General features: G+C 55.5%; 10 protein-coding genes across 10 annotated transcripts; 5 read left to right on the top strand and 5 right to left on the bottom strand.

Moving 5' to 3' along the window:
• The first annotated feature begins 657 nt into the window (after positions 1-657).
• BO72DRAFT_474318 (aromatic amino acid ammonia-lyase) lies at positions 658-2,993 on the top strand. Its single transcript, XM_040947256.1, has 3 exons — positions 658-899; positions 964-1,070; positions 1,129-2,993. Exons 1-3 carry the CDS (start codon positions 760-762, stop codon positions 2,979-2,981), a joined length of 2,100 nt encoding a protein of 699 aa, XP_040806155.1. The 5' UTR covers positions 658-759; the 3' UTR covers positions 2,982-2,993.
• A 1,236-nt stretch (positions 2,994-4,229) lies between these two features.
• BO72DRAFT_482784 (hybrid sensor histidine kinase/response regulator) lies at positions 4,230-7,430 on the bottom strand. Its single transcript, XM_040947751.1, has 2 exons — positions 6,808-7,430; positions 4,230-6,753 (listed from the first exon to the last, which is right to left on the bottom strand). Exons 1-2 carry the CDS (start codon positions 7,366-7,368, stop codon positions 4,243-4,245), a joined length of 3,072 nt encoding a protein of 1,023 aa, XP_040806156.1. The 5' UTR covers positions 7,369-7,430; the 3' UTR covers positions 4,230-4,242.
• A 1,264-nt stretch (positions 7,431-8,694) lies between these two features.
• Positions 8,695-9,142, bottom strand: BO72DRAFT_339437 (RidA family protein; the record flags this gene model as incomplete). The annotated part of the gene is made up of 3 exons (XM_040940595.1): positions 8,695-8,763; positions 8,846-8,995; positions 9,065-9,142. Coding segments are annotated over 3 exons (297 nt in total), but the record flags the coding sequence as incomplete, so codon positions are not given.
• Positions 9,143-9,552: 410 nt separating this feature from the next.
• On the bottom strand, positions 9,553-11,045 carry BO72DRAFT_464989 (serine hydrolase domain-containing protein; the record flags this gene model as incomplete). Its single annotated transcript, XM_040946673.1, has 5 exons — positions 9,553-9,620; positions 9,686-9,961; positions 10,012-10,089; positions 10,145-10,576; positions 10,640-11,045. 5 exons carry the CDS (start codon positions 11,043-11,045, stop codon positions 9,553-9,555), a joined length of 1,260 nt encoding a protein of 419 aa, XP_040806158.1.
• A 396-nt stretch (positions 11,046-11,441) lies between these two features.
• BO72DRAFT_454924 (putative acetyl-coenzyme A synthetase) lies at positions 11,442-13,646 on the top strand (the record flags this gene model as incomplete). Its single annotated transcript, XM_040946208.1, has 5 exons — positions 11,442-12,683; positions 12,762-13,022; positions 13,087-13,216; positions 13,267-13,535; positions 13,593-13,646. 5 exons carry the CDS (start codon positions 11,442-11,444, stop codon positions 13,644-13,646), a joined length of 1,956 nt encoding a protein of 651 aa, XP_040806159.1.
• A 322-nt stretch (positions 13,647-13,968) lies between these two features.
• Positions 13,969-14,400, bottom strand: BO72DRAFT_491771 (YjgF-like protein; the record flags this gene model as incomplete). The annotated part of the gene is made up of 1 exon (XM_040948219.1): positions 13,969-14,400. The coding sequence occupies one exon, from the start codon at positions 14,398-14,400 to the stop codon at positions 13,969-13,971; it is 432 nt and encodes a 143-aa protein (XP_040806160.1).
• Positions 14,401-14,800: 400 nt separating this feature from the next.
• On the top strand, positions 14,801-16,572 carry BO72DRAFT_511669 (flavin monoamine oxidase family protein; the record flags this gene model as incomplete). The annotated part of the gene is made up of 5 exons (XM_040949415.1): positions 14,801-15,008; positions 15,058-15,126; positions 15,190-16,187; positions 16,254-16,452; positions 16,541-16,572. The coding sequence occupies 5 exons, from the start codon at positions 14,801-14,803 to the stop codon at positions 16,570-16,572; spliced, it is 1,506 nt and encodes a 501-aa protein (XP_040806161.1).
• Positions 16,573-16,807: 235 nt separating this feature from the next.
• BO72DRAFT_511671 (pyridoxal 5'-phosphate synthase subunit PdxS) lies at positions 16,808-17,898 on the bottom strand (the record flags this gene model as incomplete). Its single annotated transcript, XM_040949416.1, has 3 exons — positions 16,808-17,437; positions 17,525-17,707; positions 17,794-17,898. 3 exons carry the CDS (start codon positions 17,896-17,898, stop codon positions 16,808-16,810), a joined length of 918 nt encoding a protein of 305 aa, XP_040806162.1.
• Positions 17,899-18,689: 791 nt separating this feature from the next.
• BO72DRAFT_454928 (SDR family NAD(P)-dependent oxidoreductase) lies at positions 18,690-19,647 on the top strand (the record flags this gene model as incomplete). The annotated part of the gene is made up of 4 exons (XM_040946209.1): positions 18,690-18,751; positions 18,813-19,049; positions 19,105-19,403; positions 19,463-19,647. 4 exons carry the CDS (start codon positions 18,690-18,692, stop codon positions 19,645-19,647), a joined length of 783 nt encoding a protein of 260 aa, XP_040806163.1.
• Positions 19,648-19,996: 349 nt separating this feature from the next.
• Positions 19,997-21,188, top strand: BO72DRAFT_491775 (alpha/beta hydrolase; the record flags this gene model as incomplete). Its single annotated transcript, XM_040948220.1, has 3 exons — positions 19,997-20,209; positions 20,277-20,532; positions 20,602-21,188. 3 exons carry the CDS (start codon positions 19,997-19,999, stop codon positions 21,186-21,188), a joined length of 1,056 nt encoding a protein of 351 aa, XP_040806164.1.
• Between the last annotated feature and the right edge of the window lie 700 nt (positions 21,189-21,888).

Below are 21,888 nucleotides of genomic sequence, written 5' to 3' on the forward strand. Positions count from 1 at the left end.
CTAAAAGACTCCACCCGGCAATCTTGGATAGGATCGGGATGGGCATCGCACCAACCGACGTGCTTCCCTGCCGTGCCAGAGCCCACTGCCCCCCCACCGATCGTCCTGGAATAACTTTCACCATGTGGTTCGCGATCTGCACTCACTCGATTGGGCTTTTTCCGATCGGGACAATTGGTCCAAGATGCTGGGTCGGCACGGGAGGCACGGACAGGGTTCCCACCCCAGCTGAGCTTTCCCAGCTGCCCTGCTTGCTCGCTCTGCAAGCTTTGCGGTCCAAAATATCCGGGCCTGCTGGGGTCCGCTTGGAAGGCCCGGATATCGACGGGAATTTTCATAATGGATAGTTCATTGCTCCTCCACTGATCCCACTGATCGGCCCCTGCATGGGTCTGTGAAACAGAGGGTAGACGTGGTGGCGTGCTGAGTGCAGGATCCCTGCCCAGCTGGACAAATCAGCGCCTGCAGCGAGGCTTATCGGAATAGATTGCAATACGAGCAAGAGGTGCGATCGACAGGAGATGGATGCTGCAGAAATCGATGCCGTCAGTGGATGACATGGACTGCAGGCAGTTCGTGGCTGGTACTGCAGTGACCAGCGCCTATAAAGATGCGAGGTGCTCGTTCGGTGTTGCTGGTCAGACAGGGCTTTGTTTTGCTTTTTTTCCTCACGCACTTTCCATCTTTCTTAGCCACCTTGTTTTCTATTTTTCTTTTCTTTTCGTTCTGTTTAGAATTCTTTCTCGCTACACTCCCATCATGCCTCACATCCCCGAAGCACCTACACATCTGGCCACAGCCCACCGCACCTGGTCGCGGTTACAAGAGCTGCGGACCAACCCGGCCGTCGAGCTGGATGGCAACAGCCTGGACATTGCCTCTGTTGTTGCGGTTGCCTAGTATGTTGTCCTAGCCATGCATTGCATTGCATTACAGATGACCTTCAGACTGACCTCTACCCAGCCATGGCTGTCTTCCCAAGCTGTCCTCCGACCCCACCGTGATCGAAGCCATCACCGACAGTGTGCGGGTGTTGATGGATCACCTCGACCACGGTTACTGCGTCTACGGTACCTTTCCTCCATCCTGCTTATAGTTAAACTTTCTAACGCTATTCTGCTATTCTAGGAGTCAACACTGGGTTTGGTGGTAGTGCCGACTCACGCACGGACAAGGCCTCGGCTCTACAAGCTGCGCTGCTGCAGCTGACGCAAGCTGGTGTGCTCACGGCGGCGGACAAGGCCACAGGCGACGCGCGAGGACTGGCCTCGACGGCCTCGCCCACGGCCATGCCCAGCCCTTGGGTGCGTGCCTCCATCGTCGTGCGCGCCAACAGTAACGCGCGTGGTCATTCCGCTGTCACACTCAACGTGCTGGAGGGTCTCCTAGACCTCCTCCGCCACCGCATCACTCCTATCATCCCCCTCCGCGGCTCCGTCTCTGCCTCGGGAGATCTGATGCCTCTCTCCTACATCGCCGGAGCAGTCGAGGGTTCCCCCGACATCTACGTCCAGGTTGCCAACGCAGACCCCTCTGTTGCCCCCCAAATCATGTCCGCCTGCGACGCCCTCGCTGCCGCTGGCATCCCCCGCCGCGTCATGGGCCCGAAGGAGGGTCTGGGCCTGGTCAACGGCACGGCCTGCTCCGCCGCGTTGGCCAGTCTGGCGCTGCACGAGTCCCACCAGCTGGCCATCACCACCCAGGCCCTGGGTGCCATGGGCGTGGAAGCCATGATGGGCACGGCGGAGTCCTTCCACCCGTTCATCTCCGCCACCCGGCCGCACCCGGGTCAGATCGAGTGCGCGCGCAACGTCCTCGCCCTGCTGCAGGGGTCCCGCCTCGCCGTGGGCGTCCACCGCGAGAAAGACCGCAAGCGCTCCGGCCTGATCCAGGACCGCTACGCGTGGCGCAGCGTTCCGCAGTGGGTGGGACCCCAGCTCGAGGACCTCCTCCTGGCCGACCGCCAGCTGACCACGGAGCTCAACTCCTCGTGCGACAACCCGCTCGTCGACACGGCCAACAGCGAGATCTACTGCGGCGCGAACTTCCAGGCGGCGGCCGTGACCTCGGCGATGGAGAAGACCCGGCTCTCGCTGCAGATGCTGGGCAAGATCCTGTTCGCGCAGGCGACCGAGCTGGTGGACCCGAACTACAACAACGGGCTGCCCACCAACCTGGTGGCGGACGACCCCTCGTGCTCCTTCACGATGAAGGGCGTCGACATCAGCATGGCCGCCTACATGGCCGAGCTGGCCTACCTCGCCCACCCGGTCAGCGCGCACGTCCAGACGGCCGAGATGCGCAACCAGGCTGTCAACTCGCTGGCCTTCATCAGCGCGCGCTACACGATGCAGGCCGTCGAGCTGGTGAGTCTCATGTCCGCCGCCTACCTGTACATCGCGTGTCAGGCGCTGGACCTCCGGGCGCTGCACCTGCGCTTCCTGGAGACGGCGCGCCCGCGCCTCGACGCGCTCATCCGCACCTCCTTCGCCAGTCTGCCGGGCGACGAGCTCGAGTCCCTGATCGAGACCATCCTGGCCACCCTGACCACCAGCTGGGGCACGACCACCCGCGTCTCCCTGCCAGATCGCTTCGCGCAGACCGTCCAGGCCGCTGTGCCCATGATCGTCGACCGCGTCGCCGCTGCCGGCAGCGCGCAGATCTCGCTGGGCGACATTACCGCGTGGAAGACGCAGGCCATCGCCGTGCTTGGCGACGTCTACACCACCACTGCCGCGACCTTCAAGCAAACCCCGCACACCCAGGAACTGCTCGGCGCCGGCTCGAGAGCGCTGTACTCGCTCGTCCGGGAGCAGCTGGGCGTGCCCTTCCACCAGGGGTTCGTGGAGCATCCGACCCCTGGAGCCACGGAGCTGGACGGCCGCGACAAGAAGACAGTCGGGTCCTGGGTGAGTGTCATTTACGAGGCGGTGCGACGGGGCGATGTTGCCGGACGGTTGTTCGAGAAGGTCATGGGTTAGCTTTCCTTTACTTTGTATATCCTACTGGTTGGGTTGGGTCAGTCTTGGGAGTTCGGATAAATTACGATAATAGATTTTCTTCCTTTCAAACTTAATCCACCGTAATTAATCCTGTCTTCACAACTGTGAACAGTAGACATCAATACTTCCAAGTTGTGGTTAATGCACAGTGTGCACCTGCTGGGTACGTTCACCTACTACCTACCCTACCCATCCCCTCAACCCCCAACCTCAGCCCCGATATCACAGTACCTGACCCCAAACTCAATCGACAACCACCAAACTCAACCCTGCCCACCGATCGTCCGCCCGGGATTATTCCCCGATTGGTGGATCTCGACCCGTTCGCGAAACCAGATTGTTTCGTCAAGCTGCCGCCCAGCAGGTATCAGATGTGCGCTCGGTTCATGCAGGGTGCGGTTGCGGTGCGATGTGACACGGATCGGGGTGACACGGCACCAGAGGCAAGGTGGGACGTGTCATATGTCAGCTGCTGGTTGGATTCTGAGTGGAGTCCGGGCTGATGGGTCGAGAGCGAGGGGTGTGTTCGTCATTGTGCAGGGTGGCTGGCTGAAGGGGGGATCGGCGGGTTGGGCGATGCCGATGCAGATGCAGCTGATGCTGCGTGGTGAGGGTTCGGACCGAGGTTGCTGTGCTTCTTTCATGAGGCAAGGGGCTCAGCTGATGCTGATCATGGGTGTTGACAATGACGAGGACGATGATGACGGTGTTTATTGTCGCACCCCCGCGATCTGAGGCCATATACCAAGCGAGTTGAGGACTCAGATAGTTCAATCAACCGTCCAACCATCGAGCAAGGAGTTCAGAGATTGTTGACAGGACTCAAGATTCTTAGGAGCGAACGACTGCCTAGGCCAGTGTCTTAACATTGATTTAGTGGAGCGGTGCAACGCTCCCATCCATTGTCCTATATCGCCTATCCCTCATCTTCTGAAGGCCTGCCTCTAATGCACCAAATGGTCAAGTCTGCAGAGTGCCGCGACGCTGCAGAGATGCGGTAATGGCGCTGCAGCTGGTGAGCTCCAGTGTGGAGGAAGTAGGAGTATGTCAAGAACGTAGAACTTTCTCCTTCGTCTCGAATGTTCCTTGGTACTAGTCGGATGACATACGGTACATATTCGCCAGCCAAGCTGAAATGAAAAACTGCCCAAGTCTTCAACAATACATTCACGCAACGCCTAGTATAGCATCGACAGCCTCCCCCCCCCCTTCTTTCTCTGTACACCTCCCAACTTACTTATTATCCCCCCACCTCAAACGCCGGAAAATGCCGCCGCACAACCCCATCCAACTGCCGCAAGATCACCGGTTTCACGAAGTACTCATCCCCGCCGGCCTCCGTCGCCGCCGTCTTATCCGCCGGCGTATCCTGGCCCGTCATCACGATGATCAACGACCGCGCCCAGTCGTTCTCCTGCTCCCATGCCCGGATCTGTCGCGTCGCGTCGACGCCGTCGCAGACGGGCATTTGGAGATCCATGAAGATGAGCTCGATCGGCGGGAGGGCGGTTTCGTTGTCGGTGCCGGGAGACTGGCGGCGGCGGCGCGTGAATGTCTCGACGGCCTGGACGCCGTCGGTTGCTGTCAGATAGGGGAGGCCGCGCTTCTTGCAGTACATTTCCATGATGCGGAGGTTGACGACGTTGTCGTCGACGATGAGGGTGGTTGGGCGGGAGGATGTACGGGTGGCGAGGGGGCGAGGAACATGTCCGGTCTCTTTCTCTTCTTCGGAGACCGTCTCAGGGGTGAAAATGATGTTGTCGGGTTGGGAGTCTGAGTCTGAAACTGAATCGTCGTTGGGCCGTTTCAGGTGCATGGGAAGGACTGCTGAGGTAGACGGCTCTGCCGATCGGATCTCCGCTGCGAGCGCGTCGGCTCGTTCGAGGACCCCAGCCAGTGTCTGCGCTGAGAACGGTCCCCGGGTGTGGATGAGGTTCTTGGTAGGCTGCTGCTCGAGAGGGACTGGCGGGTCGAAATCGGCCGGCAGGCCCAAGGCGAGAGAGATACAGACCGTGTCTGCCGGGATCTGGGACAGACGCGTGCGGTGTTCCTCGGTGTCTGGGGCAGGGTCGACGATGACGAAGGAACCTTCGAGAGAGTCGGATGGCGTAAATCCACTGCGCGTGAGTATCGACGCGAAGTGGTCGCATAACGACGTCGATATACCAGAAGGCCTGGGCCTCGGCCCAGCGCGAGTCGGAGACTTCAGGATATAGAAACTCCGGGGAAGACTCTTCACCTTCGAGGCCAGCGACGGCGGAGTTCCGTCCGCCTGAGAAGCACACTCCATGTCCCGGAACGTAGCCCGAAAGTGTGAGCCCCGACCAATAGCCGACGACATCAACGCCACCGAGCCGTGCAGAAGCGAGGCAAACCTGGATGCCAGCGTCAGACCCAGTCCGGCGCGCGCGGAATGCGCGTCGACCTTCTCGTACGCTTCGAAGATGCGCCGTTGATCGTCTTGCTGAATCCCCGAGCCCGTATCCCGGATGTCGATGGTCAACTGCTTGGATTCGGGATCGACAGTGGAATGCACGGAGACGACCCCATCCGGCGTGTGTTGGATCGCGTTGTAGACGATGGGGAGGAGACTGTCCCGGAGGACATCGATGTCCATCCAGAAGGTCTCGAAGCCGGGAGGGACGTCGTGCGTGAAGAAGAGGGCACAACTATACCGCATGTCGCCGATGGTCAGGGTCGAGATTGCCGTGTGTAGCTCGGTCTCGAGCTTGTCTATGCTGTGCATGGCGTAGTGTCGGTCGCTGAGGGCGATGTCGACCCACCGGTTCAAGGTAATCATGTTATTGACGATTGAGACGAGATCGCGACCGCCCATCTTGATGATGTTAAGATACTTGGAGTATTCAGCGAAATCTATCAATCCGGTCTTCTGGACGGTCGTTGCCGTTGGCGCCGCGAGGGCGTCATCAGTCGAGCCGCCTCCCCAAGCGGCTTGAAGCTCCTCAGCGAGGAGATCCGCGGAACCCAGGATTCCATGAATCGGCGTGCGCAGCTGGTGCGAAATCCCGCGGAGAAATTTTTCTTTCGCATTGATGGCCTCGACCAGTAGACGTTTGCGCCACATTTGCGAGATCAGGCCCGCGCAGCTCTGCACGAACCACAAGTCGACGTCGTCAAATATGTGCTGAAACTCTTTGGTTCCAACCATGAGCAACGAGGGGCCATTGGCGCTCTCGCAGGGGGCGGCCATGACGCGGACAGTCTGTGTCGTAGGAAGAGGCCGGTGGTTCGCCTCCGCGATCAGGGCATCGAGGTACTCGATATCTTCCCAGAGGCCGCCTTCGAGGTCGGAGATGAAAACCGGGTCGCGTGCTTCCATCTCGACATGCGTTGCTGTCGTGGGCTGCGACTTGATGACGGCCTTGGGATAGATCGTCTTGAGTATCCGAAAGACCGGATCCGCCGAGACCCCCTTTTCGAGTTCCATCCGCGCCGTCGTGAGAAGGTCTGACATGCGCTGCCGTTCGCGCTGGCGTCGTGCTCGGGTACACTGCACGAGATCCGAGACGACCCAGTCGGCTAATCGCACCAGCGCTTGCTGCTGGTCTTTCGTGAGCGGGTCCTCCGCGGTACTCGAGGCCACGCAGAGCGAACCGAGGCCAACGGTGACTCCGGACTCGTGCTGCAGGCGGAGCGGCACCCCGGCGTACGCGTAGAGGCCGCCTTGTTCGAGGTATGGGCATGCCCGGAACCGCCAGTCCTCTTGGAGATCTGGGAGAAGGAAGACGCTCTAGATGGGATGTTTAGTGGATATTCCTATGAAGAAGTCTAGCCTACAACCTACCCCAGGAGGTTGAGTGACGGTATGTGCGCAGATTGTCTCGCCGCGGGGCAGGATGCCGAGTTGTAGGCCATGGGTCGCCAGGCGAATATAGACATGGATATCGAGAATGCCAATCACCGCGAACTGCCAGCCGGTGCATTCCTTTGCAAGATCGGCTTTCTCCTGGAGCCCGGCGAGCAGTTCAGCTTCTGCCTCTATATCGCGGGTGTAGTACCATAGCATGGACAGTCTAAGTCTCTCATTGTCAGCGAGAAATGCGCGCAAGTACCGAACATCAACAAGATCAAATCCCGGGGGTTTGTCGGATCTGGTGGCAGTGGCAGCGGCAGTGGAAGTGGGTACGTTGGGATGCGGAGTAGTGGTAGTACTGGTAGGGTAAACAATCGCTTCAATCTCGGGGGTCAGGACGCTGATTGGCTTATCCAGGTTGTCGGGGTCGAAGATCGGGCCAATCGCCGTGGGCCGCGCCTGCTGGTGTGGTGCTGGCTGCCTCAGGTATCTCAGGATGGCCGCATCGGCCTTGGGGAGAAAGCTCGCGGTGCTGCTGCTTGGAGCGGGCATGATTTCCCTTCCTATTTCGTTATCTCATTCTCCCTCGTCCTGACAGAGATGATGGACCTGAGAGGGGGAAAGAGGGGGACGAAGAGGACATTTGTTCCTGGCTCAGCCGCGGATGCCACTGGGCAAAGAAACAGGTTTTCCTCTCCTGCACGTGATATCACAAAGAGATGATTGGTGGCATCGGTTCCCGTTCAGGGTTGCAATTTCGTCGCAAGGTTCTTCAACCTGCCATTCTTCCATCATCTCATTTTGTGCATTAAACATGACAGAGTAATACATTCCCTTGTGCCAGAACTGACATATTCAGAACACATGTTATTTCTATCTTTTCTGAACCATTGAGAGATCGAAGTTCTATCGAGAGAATATAGTAATTGAGAATTAGGTTAATTTAGATGATAATTTTCACAATATTGATGATAAATAAAGACTATTGGTAGGGACAAGTAGACTGTGCTCACCAAGACGTGCCTTTGAACAGGTCGGTCATGTTTGCAGAAATTCTGCTATGTGTGCTAGGCTAGTACTACCTTAGTCTGTGAATAGTGTCGGTGCCTCAGGCAGAATTTGGTGCCTGAGGCGGAGATCTCTTTCACATCTCTTCCAATCTTTTACTATTGCAGTTGTATACTGATCTAGATAAACCAAGATCTATAGCCACTACTGAGAATCTATAGTGAAGAGATGTAGTTATAGAAGTATATAATACTGCTGCTTGCAGCTGATGCTGCGCGGTGAGAGCGAGGTTGTTGGTTCTTGTTTACAGCAATAACAAATTCAGCTGAAACTGATGCTGATTATAAGAGGATAGTGACAGTGTTTAGGTTAATTTCTTCTCCTCGTTGTATTTTGTTTTCTTGTCTTCTCTTTTTCTGGCTGGATTCTGTGGGGTTGACTCCATAGTACAGTATCGCAAGTGGGAATCAAAAATAAATATTTGCCCGGGCTGCGCATGTGCCTAGATCTCCGATCCACTTGAAAGTGGGTGTCAGAAGTCTTCGTAGAGCTTGAAGACTCCAATCAATACTGAGATTACTATAACTTCGCCTACCACCGAAAAAGGGAGTTTCTGTTGCTCAATCATATCAATTTCTGCTTGAAGGCCAATCTGGGAGCGCCGGCTGCCTGTGCGGAAGCGAGGATCACGTGATAGATTGACTATCCTCAGCCGGCCTTCGAATGTACCTCCAGCGCTCTGGAAAGAACCAAAATAATCTCCCAAGCCTCCTTGCAGCTTGATACTCGGGAAGAGGCGCTTGAAATCCGACACTCCGTCACAGTAAACTTGTCTTTTGAATCCCGTTCTGAGCCTCGCGGCCTCGCAATTAGAGCAGAGCATTCCACTTCCAGGTCACTACCCCCCGGCAGATCCTCGACTGCTACACACGTGCAGACCTAGTAGGAACGGAGTCAACAATTAGCGCATCCCTCAAATAGCCCGAGTACTTTCATCACCGAGCACAAAGGGCAGACTCACCGGCTTGGTGTCCATAAATGCCGACTCCAACACAGCGTTCGCAGCACCCCAATCCCGCATGTCGGTCAAGAAGATGCTGAGTTTGATCACACAGTCTAGGCTCGAGCCGGCGGCGGTGAGAATTGTATTGAGATTTAGGAGGATCTGCGCCTAGCATGTGGTGAGTGCATCAGTAAGTTGCAAGAGAGCTGACAAGCAGGGTGCTGGGATCTCACTTACTGCGCGGGCTTGGATACATCCTGCCGCTAGCCTGCCTGTGTTTGGGTCGATGGGGAGTTGGCCCGAGCAGTGGATTACATTGCCAACCACGTGGGCTGGAGATAGGAATTTTGACAGAATCGGAGGTTGGGGAGTGGAAATTTGGGTTGGTTGAGGGGCATTCATGTTGTTGATGTTTGGGATTCGGGGGCTGGTGAAGTTGACGTAGGAGACGGCCATTTATATTTTGGTCGCTGGGCAGGTGCCTCACTTTCCTTATGAGGTAAGGATAGTTTGAGCCTGCTTGGGTCACTAGTGAATGATTCTATTCTGATTACTCTTGGTACACCCTCTATGTCGCTTTTCTACACAGGTCCTACCCATTGCATCGTGGCTATCCTCAGCCTCCTACGAGTTCAACCCGCAAGTTGAATGTGGTCTCTGGATCCATGAGCTCTTTGTTGATGGACCGGCCAAAATGCATAATGCGTGTTACAAAACAAATACCATCATTTCGCACGCACATCATCGTAAATGATCTCTTCCACACGCTCGGAACAACCAAGAACTTCAAGGTCTAATCAAAAAGACTGATTAACTCAAATCTCTGATAGCAGCAAAAGGCGGGCCATCAGTACGTACCTCCATACGGCAATATCTGCGAAGCAATGATGCCACCCACTCCATTCTCCCGGTCTGCAAACCAGAACAAATTAGGCAGCCCTTCCCAGGACCCCGATCCTGCGGCTCTCCCGGTCGAGCTCTTGGTGTGGCTGAGTGCGAAGGATAGGCCCCATCCTTCGGTGAGGTCGTCCGCACACGGCACCAGCGGGCACGGATTGGCCAGAAGCGGCTTGCCCGAGGGCGTATACTCGTTGCAGTATCGCGGCATGGTTGGGATTTGATCGGTGAACATGGCTAGCACATAGTCAGTTGCCGATGCGGTGGAGTGGAAGAATAAAGCGTACCTTGAACCGTCTCAGGCTTCAGAAGCTGGGCCCCAGTGTTGGGACTCGTGCCGCGGTTCAGAAGTGTTGCGATAATTCCTGCATAGACTTCAGCATCATATCCAGGATGCTCAGACGGATTTGATGGACATACGACAGTACTCCAGCGGTTTTCCAAAACAGCCCGCCCCTCCCATACAAAACCGCCGACCCTCCTCGTCCGGCCTGCAAGGAAGCAAAGGATATCGGTACAGATGGTCCGTGATACTGAGCGAACCGTCTTTGGCGCGCTGGTGCATATACGCCAGATTACTCTTCATCGCGTCCGTCGGAAAGAAGGTGATATTCTCCACTCCCAAGGGCCGTAGAATAAAGGTCTGGAAGTACTCTTCCAGCGAGATCCCCGTCATGCGCTCCACCAACTGACCCACCCAGTCCATGCCCACTCCATACTGGAACTTGGTCCCGGGCTGGTTGACCAGCGGCCGGAGCAGCACGTCGTGGGTGTTTCCCGAGAAATCGTCCAGGCCGATGGGGCGCGACCATTCGAGCAGCTTCAAGTCTTCAAAAGCGTACCCAAAACCAGCTGTGCTCCATCAGCATTGTGCACGCTGAACTCTGGCCACGGGGTTAGTGATGCTTGACTTACAAGTATGGTTCAACAGCATCCGTAACGTCAATCGCCTCTCTTTGGCAACCATCTTGATTCCACCATCAGCACCCCGCTCCAACACCTCCACATCCCGGAGCTCGGGGGCTAAAGACTCAAGCTGGTCACTGTCGTCCAGCGCCAGCTTCCCCTGCTCGACTAACTGCATACATGCGATACTGGTGAGTAGTTTCGTGCAAGAGGCCATATAGAAGATCGTGTCGAGGGTCATGGGCTCTTCCTGGCCGAGTCCCGTTTTCCCGGACGCATGGCTGAAAATAATCTCACCTGTCCGGTCGACGGCTGCATACACAAGCCCTGCAATTTTGGGCGATGGATCACAAGTCAATGTGTCCATCACCGCTCGAGCAGCCGTGTTTGCGTGCGCTGAAAGGTGTTTGGCCATGTTGGATGGGCTGTATGTGCGGTCCTAGGCAGGGTGTTCTCACAGTACGGGTGTGATAGAAGCGAAATACCAGGGTGATGTCCAGTTATCAAGATCTGGCTTTGCAAGCTAGTGTGGGGCCTAGATTGGCGTGCATTTTCCATGTGGATCTACTATTACTGCGTAAATGAGTAGTAACAGTTACCTCATTAGGAAGGAGAGCCAAGACGCATGATGCAACGGGCGAGAATTTAGGGCAAGTCTGAATTGCCTCGGTGAGAAGGACAGACTTTGAATAGTCCACCTCAAATGTAAGTTATAAGCCCTAAAGACTTATATACGATTCCCGATATATTGCGCCACGCTTCACCGCAGTCAGCCCGATCCTAAGGATACACACTTACAATCGTACTTTCAATGGCAACAGAAGCCATCCAAGTCCACCCCTCATGGCGGACCAAACATCCCACCCAACCACACTTAGCCACGCTCGAGGACTACCACGCCCTCTACCAAGAATCCATCACCTCGCCAGAGACCTTCTGGAGCAAACAAGCACACGACCTCCTCACCTTCACCCGTGACTTCCACATCACCCACCTGGGCTCCTTCGCGAGCGGCGACAGTGCCTGGTTCCTGGGCGGCCAGCTGAACGCCTCCTTCAACTGTGTAGACCGCCACGCAATCCGTCACCCGGAACGGATAGCCCTGATCTTCGAGCCCGATGACCCATCCGACGGCAGCGTTTTAATCACCTACAGCGAACTACTGAAGCAAGTCTGCCGCCTGGCATGGTGTCTGCGCGCACAGGGGGTCCGCAAGGGCGACATCGTAACGATCTACATGCCCATGATCCCCGAGACGGTGTACGCGGTGCTGGCGTGCGCGCGTCTCGGCGCCGTGCACTCCGTCGTGTTCGCGGGTTTCTCGGCGGAGGCCCTGCGGGACCGCGTGCTTGACGCACGGTCCGCGGTGGTCATCACCGTTGACCAAGGCCGCCGCGGGGGCAAGGTAGTTCCCACGAAGCAGGTCGTGGACGACGCGGTGAGGGACTGTCCGACTGTATTCTCCGTGTTGACGTTCCGTCGAACCGGTGCTCAAATCCCATGGACAGTGGGCCGCGATATCTGGTGCGACGATGCGATGAAGAAATTCCCGAGTTACATCCCGCCTGAGCCCGTGGACTCGGAGGACTATCTCTTCCTCCTGTATACATCCGGATCAACGGGGAAGCCAAAGGGCGTACTGCATAGTACGGCGGGGTACCTGCTCGGCGCGGCGATCACGGCGAAATATGTCTTCGATCTGCACGAGCACGACCGGTTCTTCTGCGCCGGGGACATCGGGTGGATCACTGGCCACACGTATGTGGTTTATGCGCCGTTGTTGTTGGGCTGCACCACTGTTATCTTCGAGGGCACGCCCGCGTATCCTTCGTATTCGCGGTACTGGGAGATCCTGGCGAAGCATGCTGTCACCCATTTTTATGCTGCTCCAACAGCACTGAGGTTGTTGAAACGAGAGCAGGCGCAGATTGAGGTCGCTGAGTTTGATACAAGTTATTTGCGGGTGCTGGGATCTGTTGGGGAGCCCATCGCGCCGGAGATCTGGAAGTGGTATTACGAGGTGATGGGCAAGGAGGAGGCCTGTGTGACAGATGTATGCCTTCCTTCTTGCATTCAACCTCATCTCGTTATCGGACTTGAGTTTCACATCGCTGACAGAATTGATCCCTAGACCTATTGGCAGACGGAAACAGGATCGCACATCATCGCCTCCCTCGCTGGGGTGACCCCCATGAAACCGGGCAGCGCCTCCCTGCCCATGTTCGGGATTGACTTTGCCATAATTGATCCTGTATCCGGAGAGGAGCTGACAGGGAACGAGGTGGAGGGGGTCCTGGCAATCAAACAGCCCTGGCCCAGCATGGCCCGCACCATCCGCAACAGCCATGATCGCTTCATTGAGACATACTTCAATGTGTATCGAGGGTACTACGTAAGTCTGTCGTATGCACTTTCTACCGCGTACCCTTGGACTGATCAGTCTCCAATCGATACAGTTCACCGGAGATGGCGCCTTCCGCGACAAGGACGGATACTACTGGATCCGCGGCCGAGTCGACGACGTGGTCAACGTCTCCGGACACCGACTCTCCACCTCGGAGATTGAAGCCGCCCTAATTGAACATTGTGAGCCCTACCTACTTCTTAAGATGAATAGATCCACTGAGCCAGAACAGCCAACGTGGCCGAAGCCGCCATCATCGGAGTCCCGGACGACTTGACCGGCCAAGCCATCAACGCCCTCGTCTCCCTCAAGACAACGCCCAAGCCAGAAGATATCGAGAAGGAGCTGACGGTTCAGGTGCGGAAGTCCATCGGCTCTTTTGCGGCTCCGAAAAAGATCTTCGTTGTTTCGGACCTGCCCAAGACACGGAGTGGGAAGATTGTTCGACGCATTTTGAGGAAGATTTTGACGGGTGAGATGGAGTTTGGGGATACATCTACTGTAGGCTTTCATTGAGGCCCAATGATACTTCGGCTTGCTGACACTGAAATGAACTAGTTGGCTGATCCTGGGGTGGTGGACGAGATTATTCGAGTGGTGAATGCGGGATAGATTCGCCTACTGCGTCAGAGGAGGGCATCGATTGTTCACATAGAGATCTGCTTGCATTGAAAGTGATGAATTTCCACGATCGGGCAAATTAGCCATGACAGGGACTATTTTCAAGCTATTGTTACGCGACAATCACCATCATAAAGACATCACCCTCTTCCAATGTAGGATAACACAGCAGATCCATTCAAGTATCTCGTTGCGCATGGAAAATACAACCGTCTAAGACTCGAGTACAAAGCATGCACCATCACTCCGTAACTTCACAACTTTAGACCAGAAATTGCCTCAAGCCTCTCCACAGACCCAGGCAACAACAATCCTAAGAATCAAACAAGGCCGCCTCTGCCGCAATCTCCGCCCGCATCCCGGGAACATTGATCTCCTTAACGATCACCGTGCACCACGTCGGCGTGTGGCCCGGAACCCGCTGTTGGAATACCCGGTGCATCTCGGCTTCGTGGTCTGGGGAGGTCAGATAGCTCAGCACCCGGTAGGCTTGGTGCAAGCCCCGCCCCACCCCGGCGTGCTTGAGGGCTGCGTCCAGACAGTCAAAGATGGCGTTAAATTCGGCGGTGACAGTAGTGTTTACCAGGCTCCCTGTGGCGAGATCGAGGCCGATGTGGCCGGTGGTGAAGACGAGGGAGGTGGTGCGGGAGACGGGGACTGTGGCGGTTGTAGAGAGGGAGGTGGGTTTGAGGCAGTCCCCTACGGGGCCGGGGAGGTTTTGGTAGATGATTGATTTGGTGGACATTTCGAGGTCTTTTCGGGGTTGATTGAGATGGTGGGTATGGAGGGGCAGAACGCGGGTTGGATGGCTTATCAGTCTTCTTTCCTCAGGACATAAGACGAATTTCCGGATCGAGGAATGAAGTAACGGCAAATAAAGTACTCATACTACTAGCTTGATCGTACCATGTTCTCGGTTGCCTTTTTGAGTCAAATAGATACGGGGTAGTGGGACCTCGGACGCTCCCCGGACTTTCCAGCGGTACCGCCACGCTGCCCCCTCCATATACATATGTGACCCTAATCTCCCGCGATAGTTTGACCCACCACAGCTATCCCCGCCCCCCTCAAGGCTTCTGGTTGACCATCCATTGGAGCGTACTACATACATGGTCTTTTAGCCTTCAATATACTCTCTGTACAGGATGTCTCCCTCAACCACCCGAACAGCCAGGACCCTGGATGGCTACACCTGGACTCGCGCAACGGGGGTAGTCAAGGGCAACCTCCGTTGCAGAGGGGTCATCGAGCCCAGCGACAACCGCACCGCCCCGGCAGGCCATCTCTACGATGTAGTTGTCATTGGAGCGGGCTATGCGGGTCTAATCGCTGCCCGCGATCTGGCAGAGCAGGGTGAGTACCTCAGAGCCTCTCAGCGAGCTGTCTGACATCTGAGTTTTAGGTCGATCGGTGTTGCTGCTGGAAGCGCGTGATCGTATTGGTGGACGGACCTATACGGTCGAGGAAGATGGTATGACTCTATCAACAACAAAATGAAACGAATACGCGATACAATCACTGACGCAAGAAATAGGCCTCCTCTACGAAATGGGCGGGACATGGGTAACCCACCACATGGCCTACCTCTTCAAGGAGATGATCCGCTACAAGATGGACCGCGACCTCACGCTCACCCACAGCCGGGAGTACGAGCACGACTACTACACCATGAACGTCCCCGGCGCCACGCCACGCAAGTTCACTCACGAAGAAAGCGGCCAGATCGTCGCCAGGGCGTGGGACCTGTTCGTCAACGTCGATGGCCAGAACTGCCGCCGCGTCTGCCCACTCCCGCACGCCCAGCTGGGCAACATCCTAGTGCAACGCGAGGAGGTGGAGCGGCTGGACCGCGTCTCCTGCCGGGAGCGGTTCGAAGAAATCAAGCACCTGCTGACGGCCGAAGAAGCGGGGATGCTCGTCGCCCTCCTGCTGCACATCTCGGGCGGCAGCCTGGAGAATTCAAGTCTGTGGGATATGATCCGCTCGCATGCGCTCATGTCGTACAGCTCGGAGAACTTCACCCCGATCTGGACGACCTTCAAGCTGCGCGAGGGGCAGTCCGAGCTGGCGCGACGGATGTTTGACGATGCAGTGGACCACGGCCTGCAGTACTGCTTCCGTACGGCGGTGCGGGCGATCACTGACCGCGGCAATTCGGTGCAAGTCACTACTACGTTGGGCACGATCCATCAAGCCCGTCGAGTCATCAGTACGATCCCCCTCAATGTCCTCCGACATGTCGAGTTCAGCCCCCCGCTTTCCCCGACCCGCAAGGAAGCAATCAACCTCGGCCATGTCAACTTTATGACCAAGATTCATGCTGAGGTGGCTGGCCCCGGCCTGGCCTCGTGGAATGGCATGCGGTTTCCCAACTTGTTGATGTTTGGGTACGGGGACGGGCTCACAGAGAGAGGGAATGCCCACATCGTGGCGTTCGGGAAGGATGAGCGGGGCGAGTACATCCCCGAGCGCGATCCCGAGAAGACGATTGATGCTTTTCAGAAGTTGCATCCGATGGAAGTGAAGAAGATGGTAAGAGCCTTCTGACTTTGGTATTTGTGTTGTAGGATTCGTCTGACGACTTATATGAGCTGATAGGTCTTTCACAACTGGTGTACCGATCCGTGGTCGCAGGGCGGCCCCGCCTGGTGGCGTCCGCAGTACATGTCCAAGTATCAGGATGAGCTGCAGTCTCGCCATGGCAACGTGTTCTTTGCTTCAGCGGATTGGGCGCATGGATGGAGAGCGGCGATTGATGGGGCTTTGGAGCAGGGGTCGTTGGCGGCGCAGGAGGCGGGTAAAGAGGTCAAGCAGTTGCTTCCCCCGGTGGTCAGAGGGAGGATCTAGTGTTTGATCGGAAGGTTATATATACATTTTTTATCGAGCTTTGTTTCGTCAGATTGTTGCGTTGCTGTAGAGAGATGCCCTAGACGTAGTAACTACTCTCATCGAGAGAAGTCCTGAGTATAAAGGGTTGAGGGGTTGTTAAATTGACTTGATGAGCATGTCAAACACGACCTGTCGAGTTCTATTTCTCAGATGCAGTAGTTATACATGGCAGTCTATACAGAGTTGGATTTAGAACATTCAATGTCCCTTCCTTCTACCCAGCCACAGAGGCTAGAGGTGAAGGTTCAAGAGCATAGAGCTTCTCACCACTCCCTTCCAGCCAATTTATCACCCTCCTCCAGCTTCTGCACATTAATCCCCACCATCGCCTCCCCAAGACCCTCACTCACCTCCGCAAGGACCTTCGCATCCCCGTAATCCGTAACAGCCTGCACAATCGCTCGCGCGCGCTTCTTCGCATCTCCAGATTTGAAGATCCCCGAGCCGACAAACACCCCGTCGCAGCCCAACTGCATCATCAGCGCCGCATCCGCCGGCGTCGCCACCCCGCCAGCCGCAAAGTTGACGACCGGTAAACGACCCCGCTCGGCCGTCTCCCGGAGCAGCCCGTAGGGGGCCTCGATCTCCCTCGCCATCGCGCGCAACTTGGGCTCCGGATCCGGCCGCGACTGGAGAATCGCCCGCGCGCGCATGATCTGGGCGTTCAGCGTCCGCATGTGTGTGACTGCCTCCACGACGTCGCCAGTGCCGGCTTCGCCCTTCGTACGGATCATGGCCGCCCCTTCGGCAATGCGACGCAGGGCCTCGCCGAGAGTGCGACAGCCGCAGACGAAGGGGATCCTGGAGTTGTGCTTGGTGACGTGGTAGCGATTATCGGCTGGGGTGAGGACTTCGGACTCGTCGATGTAGTCTACACCGATGGCTTCGAGGATCTGCGGCAGATTGTTCGGTTAGACTTTGAGTCTGCGGTGCAAAGTATTGTATTGCTGGTGGCGTAATATTGAGAGCCGTTAACATACCTGACACTCCACAAAGTGACCGATGCGCGCCTTTGCCATTACCGGAATCGTCACCGCGTCCATGATCTCCTTGATCATCCCTGGGTCGGACATGCGCGCGACACCTCCTTGGGCGCGGATGTCGGCTGGAACTCGCTCGAGGGCCATTACAGCCGCGGCGCCAGCTTCTTCTGCGATGCGGGCCTACATTTAGGTACATCAAATCAGCTATTGGCCTCAGGTGGCGACTCACTCATCGAGCACACTGCCGCCACTTCGGAGGAACGTACCTGCTCGGCATTCACGACGTCCATGATGACCCCGCCTTTGAGCATCTGCGCCAGACCGGCCTTGACCGTGAACTCATTGCCGAGGGTACTCGTCTCTTGCGTCATGGTGCGTGATGTGGTTGGTGTTCGGAGCCAGGAAGTTGGTGCGGAAAGTCAAAACTGACAACTGTGTCCACGTGCAGGTTTATACCTCAGTATGAAGTTTGGAAAAATGGGGCCAAAAGCTCAAAACGGAAGTAATTCCAACTGGTTCAAATTTGGCCCACCATATTCTTAGGATGTGGATGGATGGAGCAGTGGATGCAGCTATAGTGAGCACCGAGCGCATGAGCAACACTGCGGTCACAGCCTGTATCATCTTCCGTACCGTCATTGGTTTACTTTATCTACCCCCTGCAATAGCGGTTCTTGCCAAGCCTTCTAGGAAGTGTAAGGGTCAGATAGTGGGCTTCATTCTTGTGACTTGGCAATGCAGATGTGCTGAATCAGGGTTATTGCGGGGGATGGACCCGCCGCGCGCCTGTTGGGTCTGAAAATGGTTAGTTCGGGATAGAAACAAACTCAGTTGCCTAATCCGGTAATCGACGCAGCCTCCAATCCCGGCCAAGTAACAGTATTACCTGCAATGGACTGTGAAACTGCGTGCGTGTCGTAGATACTTGCAGATTACTGTCTTTGGTACTACCTCGAGTTATGACACGTTATCTACAGACCGAATTTCGATCTCAACCCCTCAATCAGATCCCCGCTTTGTATCTATCACAAACTATAAGTTGCACGAGAAAGTTGTTCAGGACAATGAGATCAAGTCATAACCCTGCAACCAAAAATAACAACCTCATTTTACTTCCATCAGTTACGACTCTCTCTCCTCTTCCCACGATCTATACTGCATCATGTCTGATTTCTCGGGTCTCTCGTTGAAGGGCAAGACCGCCATTGTCACGGGTGCTTCGAGGTGAAACTCACCAACTTGAACAGCGGGGTGAAGAACGCATGCTTACACTTCTGCAAAACAGAGGCCTCGGTGCTGGCATCGCTCTCCTCTTTGCCAAGCGCGGGGCCAATGTGGTGGTCAACTACGTCTCCGAAGGCAGCAAGCAGCGCGCCCAAGAAGTCGTGGATAAGATCACCCAGATCGGCACCAAGGCCATCTTGTGTCAGGTCGATGTCAGCAAGCTGGACGAGATCCCCAAGCTTGTCGACGCTGCACTGCAGATCAGTGAGACAGGCAAGATTGAGATCCTCATTCACAAGTAAGCTCCGTTCGTCTACCCGTTCAGCATGAAACACAATCTAATATTTCTGTAGTGCTGCGCAAGGTCTCGAGGCCAACCTGGTAGACACCACACCCGAGTTCTACACCACACACTTCGACTGCAATGTTCGTGGCCCGATTTTCCTCACTCAGGCTGTCGTCCCCCATCTGCCCCGCGGAGGTCGCATTGTCTTCATCTCCTCGGCTGGTGCTCGCCTGGGTGTCGCGGGTCAGACGGTCTATGCTGCTACGAAGGCGGCGGACGAGGCGCTGGTGCGAGTGTGGGCAAAGGAGCTGGGCCACTCGCACGGCATCACAGTCAACTGTGTCAACCCCGGACCGATTGCAACTGGTGAGTGTCTCTGCGCGCATATGGCCGAAGAGCATTTCCTAACCCTGCTTCCCACGTAGATCAATGGTTCCAGAGCGACGAGCAGTTCCTGAAGGATATGCAGCCGCTCATTGAGTCGACCCCTGCGGCTCCCAGAGTGGGTGAGGTCGATGATATCGCTCCCTTGGTCGCCTTCCTCTGCAGTGATGATGCCAGATGGACTACCGGTGCTTGTTTGTCGGCCAATGGTGGGCTTTACAATTAGATGGGATCGCATATGTATATAGCATTAAGCAAATTTGTAAGACGATCTTTCATCCCTAAGCAGACAGTATAGATAGAGATAGTCCTCCAGTCATACTGCACTGAGTAAGAACGAGCATCATGTCTCCTACTCACGGTGGCTCAATTGCCTTTGGTCAGTCTTCTCTAGTTGCGAGGACTAAGATGTCAATCAAAGAGACTAGCTCATTATTTTTGTCTGCACACCGAAAGCAGTATATATTCTGGGTCCCCCCTGCGCCTTCTTGGAACTGATTTCTGTCTTGTCTTTCTCTCACAACAACAGCTCAACAAGCTTTCCTCGTGAGCCCGCTCGCCTCCCACCAATCAAGATGGCTTCAAGTCCGTTCTTCGATCTGATGAATGCCCTGACAGCGCTGGATGTCGATAAATTCAAGTCATTTGATACCATCACCACGCCCTACAAACGACTAAATGGAACCAATCAGTCAATCTTCACAGATATCTTTATTCCCAAGTCTATACTGCAGCAGCAACAACCCAGAAGATGCCCCATTATCGTGCGGATCCACGGTGGATTCCTGGTAAGTAGTCTCTAGTTATCCATGCAAGTCCTTCTCATTATTCGAATCACTCATTTAACCTGCCCAGATTACTGGTTCTAGCCAATACGCACCTTGGTTCTCGAGCTGGATTCTCGAGTACGCTCTTGCAAGCCAGGCAATCATTGTCTCTCCAAACTACCGCCTTCTACCCGAAGCATCAGGGCAAGAGATATTAGACGATATGGAGGACTTCTGGCGATGGCTGCACAGCGAGCAGTTCATGCAGTCTGTTACCAAGGCTGCAGGCCAGTCGTACCTTGTACTGGATCGTGACCGGGTGCTTGTTTTGGGTGAAAGTGCAGGTCCGACTCCCGATCTGAGCACTGCAGCCTTCCTTCTCCAAGATCGTACTGACAGTATGTAAATCAAAGGAGGCTATCTAGCCATCCAGCTCGCCATCAGCCACCCGTCCGAGATCCGCGCCGTCATCGGCGCCTACCCCATGCTCGACTTCAAGGTCCCCTTCTACACGGACAACTACCCCAAACCTATCGTCGGGGTGCCCAACCTGCCAAGCCAGGTTGTTGACGACCACCTTCTCAGTACCCGTGAAACCCCTGCGGCAATCACCGCGGCCGACCCGCCCGATAGACTACGGCTTGCGTTCGCGATCGTTCAGAATGGGCGGTTTCTGGAATTCTTCGGCTCGCCTGACGATTATAGTCTCTTTCCAATGGAGAGGATTGAGCGTCTTGCCACCGTGGGGAGACTGGAATTCCCACCTCTGTTTGTATTCCACGGGGAGCAGGATTCGGCTGTCCCCGTTGATGGTACCCGGCGTTTCGTTGCCGTACTGCGTCAGCTCTCGCCTACGGCGCAGGTGGAATTCTATACCCAGGATGGAGACCATGGGTTTGATGTGGAGGCTACGCTGGAGACTCCTTGGCTTAGGGACGGGCTGCGGAGCATTTCCAAAGCGTGGTTGGACGGTCGTAATGTCCGGGGTGAACGTTTGTGATTCTGGGTATAGATACATACACTACGATAAGATTGAGAATCGGAACCACATTTTATCTCTCATCGATTGTATGCCGGGAAGCGGATCTGAGATACGGTCTGGATCTCGACATGTTTCTTTCAAACACGGAGACTTACTTAGCACTCTTACAATCAGCAGGGATCCAAGAGCTGTTATCAACGCCATGTATCTAGACTATTTGTTTCATTGAAGTATTATCATCATGGATGGATATCCCTCTTTCCCAATTCGGGTACATGGGCCGTTTCCCCCACTGCAGCGCGGCAAATCCGACCGCTTTTGGCCTTAGCGCCTGGCCCTTAACCCTATGTATCTGCTTTGCTTATCTCCTTACTTTCCCACGCCTATTCTCTTCATGCAATGACTTACTCCGTATTTGTCGCAATTATGCGGCGTCACACTCATCCGTCCAGAGCTTAGCAGGAAGTAAGTTACTCAACTTTACTTATCTTTTCCCCGCCCATCAACTTCTTCCCCAATGTTTTGTCATCGCAGTGGCGGGCCGACTCCGGGGAAACGAACCCCGCAGCCCCCAGTGCGTGCAGTCTCTTTACTCGTTCAGCATCTGACTACCGACATCATTCGCCTGCACAATCTCGTATACTCCACAAGCGTCTCCTTCCCCGCTCATTTTTGGGGTGGTGAGCAAGGGCATATCTACCAAGTGAACACTCAATAC

Source organism: Aspergillus fijiensis (assembly GCF_003184825.1).
Source record: "Aspergillus fijiensis CBS 313.89 unplaced genomic scaffold BO72scaffold_3, whole genome shotgun sequence".
NCBI classification, from domain to species: Eukaryota; Fungi; Ascomycota; class Eurotiomycetes; order Eurotiales; family Aspergillaceae; genus Aspergillus; species Aspergillus fijiensis.

What these genes read in the sequence shown, in the direction of transcription:
- BO72DRAFT_474318 (XM_040947256.1), top strand. Translation starts at nt 760, where the DNA reads ATGCCTCACATCCCCGAAGCACCTACACATCTGGCCACAGCCCACCGC. An exon ending in TCTGTTGTTGCGGTTGCCTA is followed by an intron (nt 900 to 963) that starts GTATGTTGTCCT and finishes ACCTCTACCCAG; the next exon opens with CCATGGCTGTCTTCCCAAGC. An exon ending in CCACGGTTACTGCGTCTACG is followed by an intron (nt 1,071 to 1,128) that starts GTACCTTTCCTC and finishes CTGCTATTCTAG; the next exon opens with GAGTCAACACTGGGTTTGGT.
- BO72DRAFT_482784 (XM_040947751.1), bottom strand. Translation starts at nt 7,368, where the DNA reads ATGCCCGCTCCAAGCAGCAGCACCGCGAGCTTTCTCCCCAAGGCCGAT. An exon ending in CCGTCACTCAACCTCCTGGG is followed by an intron (nt 6,754 to 6,807) that starts GTAGGTTGTAGG and finishes CATCCCATCTAG; the next exon opens with AGCGTCTTCCTTCTCCCAGA.